The sequence below is a fragment of the Oryza sativa genome, chromosome 5 (assembly GCF_034140825.1).
Source record: "Oryza sativa Japonica Group chromosome 5, ASM3414082v1".
NCBI lineage: Eukaryota > Viridiplantae > Streptophyta > Magnoliopsida > Poales > Poaceae > Oryza > Oryza sativa.
This window is the reverse complement of record NC_089039.1, coordinates 26,768,258-26,777,541: the sequence shown is the minus strand read 5'-3', so window position 1 is coordinate 26,777,541 and position 9,284 is coordinate 26,768,258. Positions and strand designations below refer to the sequence as shown.

Genomic DNA, 9,284 nt, shown 5'->3' with positions numbered 1-9,284 from the left:
TTTCTTTTGTAACGGAGGGTATACATGTGTGTGAGTGAACAGTATTTTTTTTGTGAGAACTTTACGTTTGTGGTGATATCATGCTAACTGAAGAGCTCAGGTTGCTCTGCAAAATTTGTTTCAGCTCTTCAGTATTTGTTGAAGTTGGACTGTTGGAGCAAGTAAGCAAGGTTGGATAGAAAGAAGTGATCATATATGAGTAATTTTACAGTGTTGAGGATGTACCATAAGATACCAAATAAGTGTCACTGCTATTCGTCTATTTGTATGCATAATGTCAACGAGCAAAATTAAAACCATAATGTTTTCCAGCTTCTTTCCCAATTTCTTCTCCTCCTCCTCTCTTTCTCTCCTTCCCCTTCTACTAGCTGGCCATCTCCATTGCCTCGATGCTAGAGCTGCCCTATGCGCAAGATGACCACCATCAGGGAGCCACCGCCGTCGGAGTCGTACGGACTGACCTACTGCCACTGACACCGGCGCGGCGGCGTGGCCGCAGGGGTGAGGAGGATGGGGGAGAAGGTTTCGGCGAACGAGGGAAGGATAGGCAGGGGGACGACATGGCGGCAGCACGCAACAACACGCGACGAGGGTCAACTCGAAGATACAGACCTCGTAGGCAGAGAGAAGAGGGGAGGATGGAGCAAGAAGATAGAACTGACACTATGTTTAGGTGTATTTTGATCTATACGATAATGAAAAGCATGACAATGATGGTATGGTTTTAATTTTGTGCAAATTCGAAGAGCATGGATACCAACAGATAAATTGTAATAGCATTTATCTGAATCAACGTATTTGCAATGACATGGATCCAATTAACCCACTTAAAATGCTTATGAGTTTGCAGATATCATATGTTTTTGCCATCCAGCAGACTAGCGCTAATGCGTTATTGCAAAGTTTAGGCTGAGTTCTATACTCTCCTTTTGCCAACTTCCACTAACTCATCTTTTGTGCGCACACTTCCCAAACGACTAAATAGTGTGTTTTTTGAAAAAAGAAACTATATAGGAATATGCTTTAAAAATCATATTAATCTGTTTTTCAAGTTTTCTTAGTTATTACTTAGTCAATTATATACTAATTAGCCGTTGCGTTTTACGTGCGTGAAATTGGTTCAGTAACAAAACATCCTCAATCTTTAGATCCTGTGAGGCTAAAATTGGTTTGATTTAATATGGTCCATCAAAGTTTCGATATGGCAAATTTTAGTAGGGTAGTCAATTAAAACGGCCCTTACATCTCATCTAGGGATGGCAATGGGTCAGGTTGGGCATGGGTAGAGCAAAACCATGCCCGACCCGATGCCCGACATTGCCCGCCCAAACCCTACCCACTAGAGTTAGCGGGCAAAACTCCATGTCCGTACCCATGCCCGGCGGGTACCCAATGGATCTCACATGAATAATAACTTGAAAAATATATAATTTAACAAAGAGAAATAAAATCAATAATTTACCAAATTATTGGTTATCAACAATAATTTGAATGACATCACAACTTAGTATCAATTAGCATCACAAATGAACCGAGAGAAATGGTATAAGAATTAAGAAATGAGTCAAAATTAGCTAATACATATGTATCGGGTCGGGCATGGGTTACCCACGGGTAAAAAATAAAACCCGCCTATTGCCCCTAACGTCTTCGGGTCTCGGCAGGCGTGCCCATGGGTAAAAAGTCACACCCACACCCGTGCCCATCGGGTCGGGTATCCACGAATACCCGGACCCATGGGTAAAATTGTCATCCCTAAGTCTCATCCATCTAGCTCCAATGAAATGCAGGATTGAATTTTTTTTATATAATGTATGAGCATCTTTTCCATCCTTGAGGAGGTACCATGAGGTATCAATCTAATCTAGCCGTTGATTTAGCAGGGTATGATCAGACAAAAAAAACATGTGTCCTCTCTTCGTCGTTCGTGCCGGCAGGGACGTCACGCATCGAGCCCGCGCATCCAGCTCGTCGCCAATCGAGGCCGCCGCCGCCGCCGTCGTGCATCCAGCCGGCCGCCACCGTCGCCCATCCAGCCGGCCGCCGCCGTCATCGTCGCCAATCGAGGCTGACGTAGCCGGCCGCCGCCGCCGCGCGTCAGTCTGCCTGCCGCCGTCCCCCTCGAGCCCGCCGCATCTAGCCCCCTTCAGCCGCCGCACGTCCAGCCGCCGCCGCCGCCACGCGTCCGTCCGCCCGCCGCCAGCCCCCTCGAGCCTGTCGCGTCCAGCCCCCCCCAGCCGTCGCCACCGCCATGCGTCTGTCCGCCCACCGCCGTCCCCCTCGAGCGCGCGTCCAGTCGCCGCCGCCGCACGTCCGTCCGCCCGCCGCCGTCCCCCTCGAGCGCCGGTCCAGGCGCCGATGCTTACCCGACGATTTTTTTCCTCTCGTGAAACAGGAAAGGACAGAAATACCCTCCCACCCATGGTACCACTTCAATGAGGAGGTGCGGTACCATGAGGTGCGGACGATTTCTGACCGTTGGATGATGCCAGATCAACGATCAGGATTTGATACTGCACAACCTCAAGGACAATAAAAAACCTTATAATGTATAGAAATCCAGTATCTATATCCACTAGCAGATATACAAAATCAAAGTTATACAAGCGTATACACTCCAAATCTCATAACTGAGATATAAAAAAAAAACAAACAACTAAAAAGAAAATACTAGAAGGCTGAGCTTTCAGCTTTTCCCCAACACTTCAAACTTCAGAGCAATGCGAAACTAGAGCCCGCACTTTCACCGCCTCACTCTGTCATTGTCGTTGCAGCCACCCCGAAAGCTTATGCTCTCAATCATAAGTGGAGGAAGGGACGGAACTAATCCTTTCATCCGCCTATCATCGCTAAACATTGGTCTTACGTTGCCCGAACCATGGCATCATAGCGTCAACGTCATAGAGCACTGTCTCTGTTGAGCTGCCGTAGCTTATATCGCCAAAAGTCATCGCTGCTACATTTTCATCGCTACAAAGCACAACGGCCGGCCATCTTCCTGCAACGCAAACCAGGCTGCTGTTGTCCCACCGTCGTTGTTGCCGCAAATGCCCACCTCCGTCGAGCTGCCAAAGGTTATCTCCCCGAAAGACCATTGCCACCAAGTTGTCATTGCGCAAATCGTGACCTCCACCAAGCCGTTATAGCTTATCTCACTCAAGAGCCACCGCCACCATGTCGACCTCCACAACTGTCGTTGGCGTGGCTGCTGTACCCGGCGTCGCTCCTAGTGCACCATCGAGCTGACCAGCCAATGCCATCACCGAGCTGGCCACCTGACACCACCGTTACCACCACCATCACTGCCAGCGCCTCCTAAGACCCTTGGTGCCGTTGCCGCCACTATAGGACAAATACAAATAGGAATACATAGGATTGAACATAGGAATAGAAAAACATAAAATTTTAATAGAAATATAAGTGAAAAATAGAGGATTGTAATACATGGATGATCATTTAGAAACAAACACATAATTTTGATAGGGGAATGCAATACAAGAAAAGATGGTTTGATTGGACCGCATGAAAAACACATGAATCAGATGGGAGATAGATTTGTAAAGGAAATTTTGAAGAGGTTGGAGCTCTTGCTAACTTTCATCTAAAATCTCCATAGGATTGTTCATTCCATAAAAAATTGAGAGATAAGATTAAATCTTTTATTTCACATGTCTTCATAGAAAATTTTCTTATAGGTTTGGAATCTTCCAAAAGTGCCATGTAATTCCTACAAATCAAACGGAGAATTGGGTAAATATGTGAAAGTTTTTTCCCCTTGATTTTAACTAATACCTCTGTCCCAAAATAATTTTATTTCTATCATTCAAATCTTATAAAAAAGGATTGTTTTATAATAAAGTGGGCTCATCCAATTCTACCCTCCCATCTTACCATCGCCATATGATTCAACCTTCCTTTTATTCCATACATGATGTTTATTGAATATACTATGAAATAGCAAATCATCCACATTAAATTTGTGCATGAAGTGATGGATTAAGAGTGAATTTCTATCATTACAAACAACATTAAATAGGGTTATTTGAGTGTACTGCTAATATCTTTGAAATTTTCTATAAATACAAATACGATTATTCCTCTATAACTAATTTCATCCAAATAATATTGGTACTCTAAAATTGCACGTGGTTTTTGAGTGGTGCGATTGGCATTATCGTTTTTCCTACGCATCATCTAGTTTACGTAGTGCGTACTCGTTCCGGCATCATCTTTTTTGTCATGTCTACACACCATCTATCCATGCGCTTACTCGTTTAAACAAATGACGTGAAACAAGATCAAGTTCATATGCGTTTTATTTTATTTTTTTTTCTTCTTTGCCATAGAGACAACCTACTACTAGATCCGGTTATAAATATTTAACACTTGCAGTAAATTTTAGTCCAACTTTTAAAATTCTGACCATAAATTTTGTATTCAAATATGTTTGTAAAATCTTATTAACTTTATAATATTATGTTAGTATTTTCATGCCGAATTTACCTATACATTTTAAATTTAAACTATTAAATGATCAAACTTTTCAAATTTTAGCCAAATCTTGTTCTAAGCATAAAATATGTATGACCGAGGATTAAGAGTATCACCTCGGATAATTTTGCCAACAACCAATATATGTATGCATCGATAACATGCCGTTGGTCTCGACAATCAAGAAGGACTTCTATATATATATGGTATCGAAATTGAGTGGCCAAGAAAACTTATGTATAAGCAAGGTTCCGATATCGGTTGCTAATCAGCACTTAAGCCCAAAAAACAGACTTGCGAATTTCTTGGTTCTGGCGTCAAAGGCAACAAAGTACACCAGAACCTTTAGTTCTACATGTATACTGGATCGAGTCTGTTTAAGGAAGGTACTGATCACTGTCGTCACTCAAGGTAGGTAGTCACTGTCATCGCTATCATCATTGTCACTTGAAACGTTGATAGAGCCGGTCTCTTCATCACCTGGAGAGCCTTCAGCATTGTAGAAGTCAGCAGACTTTGCCGGCTCCTGTTGAACTGGCTGATCATGGTCGGTGGCGAACCAGCCTGCACTGGTACATCTGGAAGAGGTAGTGGAGCAGGCAGCTCCTGAACTGCTTGGGCTGCTTGGGCCATTGGAGGTGGTGCACCAGCGGGTGGTACTAGAAGCAGAGGCGCAACTACATGTAGCTGAAGAGGGACATGTTCTTCAAGTGGCACAGGCACCCTTGGCGTGCGACGGAGCTTTGGGTGAGGCGTAAGCAGTGACTTGAGATCCTGTGCTGGTACTTGGCCTGAAAAAGAAATTTCAGTTTACGAGTAAATTATATCTAGAACTACCGATCAAGAGCCCGATCAAACATTGAAGTATGAATGCTAAATTTTTCATTCCTTTCTATTCAAATAAACAGAGAAGTTATATAAAAGCGATGTGCTTAAAAGACACATCTCAACTTAAAACTACCGGATATTCAATCCCCTCAATTATTAAAACCATTTTTACTTTACCCATTCAAACAAAACTGGAGTGGTTTTCGCTTAACGCTTACTACTTGACAATACAAGTTAACAAAAACAAATCGTAGGAGACTCATATATCAGCTCTGTGTGCATCTTCCCTAAACTCAAGACTGTTTCTGATCAAGAGATAATTTGAACGGTTTAAGAGTGAGGGGTTTAATACAACAATACGCAATTAGATGTTGATGAATCATACCTTCAGCCTTTTGTTTTTGCATACCTTCAGCTTCACTTGAACTAGGTTTAGCATCAGCATTTAATATTGTGAGGAGATGGTCCTGTAAACATACAGAGAATGGATATTACTGTAAAAAAAATGATTAAACAAAAATATTGTAGTTTAAAGAGGAAATATACCCCGTCATAAGAAAATGGAGAGTCATATTTTTCCTCCCAAGTTTGCACCATTTCTACCAGGATATTTTTGATACCTAATAGCCAAAACATACAGAGTTTTATTAAACATACATATATTTTGCTTGAAAATAAACTTAGATTCTAGTTTTACCTTCAGTCCTCTTTGCTAGTAACTCACACCTCATCAGCTCCATTTTGTTTGTATTTTTGCTACCTTTTTGTAGGGCCTCAAGTTGATCAACTGATTTTCTCCATATTTCAGCCCTGATAACAATATCCGATCTCCTCTCTACTTCAACTTTTAACATCTCCTTTTGCATCTTTAATTCTTCCAGAACTGAGAGCGCATTAAGAGGAAAGCAGAATTAGTGAGTAGATCACAGTAAGGGTATTAAAGGGGTAAAACTCCTCATTTTATGGAGAAAAGGTAGATAGGTGGATGGAAATGAACTTATTATTGGACATATGTTAGGCTAGAAATAAACTTATTTTTTCGCCGGGCCGGCTTGAAAAGGCAGCCGAAGTTTATTAAGATTGTAAGAGAAGAAAGTGTCGGATGTACAACAGCCCCGAAAAACAGACTTGCTACAGTATTTGCAACAAATAAAAAAATAAATTTATTTTAGGAGGGAGTATGTTTCAAGAACAAGTTTCTGGACTGAAATTAGTCCAGATGTTGTGGTTACTAACAGCTTAACTCCTAAAAAACTTACTCCCTCTGGTCTAAAAACAAATTGTTTGGAATGCTTGTAGTTAACATGTTTTTGTTATATGAAAATGGTATGTTCAAGTTTGTGTCATAAAAGGGCTTTCATAATATTATTCTTATGTAACTGTTTTTAACTTATGTTAACTAGAAGGTAGTTAAAGTTGTATGACATTGACTTTGAAAAGTCTAAAACGACTTCTTTTTTTACCGGAGGGAGTACTAAGATTTTGAAATATTTGTGAAATAACTAAACAGGGCATCCCAAACTCATCTATTTTACACCACAAGGATGTTACAGTAACAGATTGGCTCACAAAGGATCTACAGGCTCGAGATACCAATTCATCATGGGTAAAAAAACTTGCTCTGATCTTATTATCTTACAGAATAACAGAAGCACCAAACAGAGTGGAAACAAATACAAGTTCAAATACATACCTTCCTTCTCAAGATCAATTTCTACTTCATTCCCTGTCAAATGAGTACACTTGAGAAGTTCTCTTATCTTCGTCTTTATCCTCAGATTCTTTTCTTTCAAGCGATTTGCGCTGAGTTGTTCGAGTTGGGAAACCTCGCATTTTATCTACATTTCAGAACACCGTTTAAATGGCATTGCTACTGATAATCAATGTGACAAGCGTCATAAATATATAGAATTACCTTGTTAAGGAATCTTGATGATAATGCTTTCTCTTGAGTTATCAAATCCTCTGATGCAGCATCGATAAAACACACAACATTAGCAAAATCGATTTCCTGATCAATCATAACAGACCGCAGCTCAATGAGCCTCAACCCTAGCTCCTTAATCTGTAAAGGGCACAAGTAGTTCAGGAAGAAGAATCAAACAGACAACACAAAACAAGATCTAGAAAAGAAAATACAAAAAACACACAACTATAATCTCCCTACTACCCAGCAGTCAACTGTTAGTGTTAGTTTAGCCTGGGATTACAGCAGGCAACCTCTTTGCGCTGGCTTGCTGCTGCAAACTACACTCATGAAAAAGAATGCATCAACATTTAGCAAGTCCATCTGTTCTTTCAAAGATACTGGTGTTTCCCTCTATCCACGGCCGTCCAAGTGACATGTCTAGATTGCATTCTTCACAAATCACAACTACCCAAACCCACCATTACATGACACCCCGTAAACCAAGCAGCGCAATCGTTGTCGAGCTCTTCCACTTTAGGATCAATGTCGAGCTCTTCCATCTTCTCCCAAAAATCGATACCCAAAACTTCACATAGATTTCTCATCACTTTTAATCGTTCCATGGCTGCAAGCACGAAAACAAAGAGAATCAGCAGAGCGAGTGGATTAAAACACGAAGAAGAGATCCAGCAACAGATGAACCCAACCCAGAATCGTGACCTGCTACTGCGTTGAAACCGCCAAAACACCATGAATCAACAGAAACACCCATTTAGGGAGGAAACACCGTGAATCAACCCATGAAATCAACAATAACCAGAGAGTTTTAAACACCCATTCAGGAAGGAAACACCATTAATCAACAATAACCAGATATATAGTTTTAAACACCCATTCATGAAGAAAACACCATGAATCAACCCATTCAGCGCCGAACACCAGCAAGGAGAAAGCGAGAGAGAAAATTAAACAGGAGAAAACCAACGAAATCTGCGAGAGAGAGAGAGACAGAGAGAGAGAGAGAGAGAGGAAGCTAACCACTAGTTGATCACGCCGCCTGCCTCCCGCCGCCTGCTTCCTCTGATCAAAGGAGTCACGCACGCTGATACAGCGAGGGAAGAATCAGATACAGAGAAGAACATGGGGAGGAATCGAACCAGAGAAGCAATTCAATCTTTATAGAGAGGAGAGAAGAGAACGATGAGAGAGAGAGAGAGAGAGAGAGAGAGAGAGAGAGAGAGAGCTCACTCTGCGTTTCCTCGTGGGAGAGAAGGGGCGCACGGTGCCCGGCTTGGAGAGGCCGATAGATATTTATAGGCGCCGCTAACTGGTTAGCCGGATCAACTTGGGGAGTACTCCTAAATCTTACCGCCTGGAAGCCTGGAACCACCTCCATCAGAAACTCACAAAAAGTAGAGCTATTCAGTAATTATGTGCAGGTGCCACTGAAAAACAGTTAAAAACTCTGGCCCAAAAACACTATTCTGTCACTACATAACACCAAACACAGGTGAGCACCCAGGAAAAATCAATTTATTGTGGTGTGATTTAAGTGAACCATCTTTCAGTTAGTGATTTAAGTGAAACACGGAATATTAAATTCTAACTAGAGTTAAAGCACACAATCAAGCTAATTCATTCATTCTAACTAGTTTTGAACTCTTAAATAGTTAGCAATAAAAGCTCCTCTTTCTGGCACACTGGCACTGACATTACCGCCAATTATACTAGGTTAGAATGAAGAGTACAAAGTTACCTCCACCAACATTGCAATACATTCTTGGAACCTCCCTTTTTCACAGCTCAAAAGGTCTTCTAGAAACTGAAACTAATTAACTAACTAGGGTTAGCCTAAAAGTTACCAGAAATTATAGGGCAGCATTGCAAACGGCAAGACTGTTATTTAAGCAATACTTTCCTATGCAGTGAGAGGTTCTCCTATATAAAGTCTTAAGAGCCCAACAGGAAAAGCAATAATCATGATCATTAATGGAGATTATGTAAATACAGCATACTCACTGAGAATGAGCAAAAGGATATCTATGAGATAAACACA

The 9,284-nt window shown here is 41.5% G+C and overlaps 1 protein-coding gene across 2 annotated transcripts; it reads right to left on the bottom strand.

The window, feature by feature from the left end:
* Positions 1-4,711: 4,711 nt before the first annotated feature.
* On the bottom strand, positions 4,712-8,572 carry LOC107276112 (65-kDa microtubule-associated protein 3). Of its 2 annotated transcripts, none has more exons than XM_015782949.3 (9): positions 8,477-8,572; positions 8,267-8,330; positions 7,540-7,853; positions 7,235-7,384; positions 7,013-7,157; positions 6,017-6,202; positions 5,866-5,939; positions 5,705-5,786; positions 4,712-5,282 (listed from the first exon to the last, which is right to left on the bottom strand). In XM_015782949.3, exons 4-9 carry the CDS (start codon positions 7,340-7,342, stop codon positions 4,894-4,896), a joined length of 984 nt encoding a protein of 327 aa, XP_015638435.1. In that variant the 5' UTR covers positions 7,343-7,384; positions 7,540-7,853; positions 8,267-8,330; positions 8,477-8,572; the 3' UTR covers positions 4,712-4,893. The 2 variants fall into 2 exon arrangements, with proteins under 2 accessions (XP_015638435.1, XP_015638433.1); XM_015782947.3 differs by having other exon boundaries at positions 7,708-7,853.
* Positions 8,573-9,284: the final 712 nt, after the last annotated feature.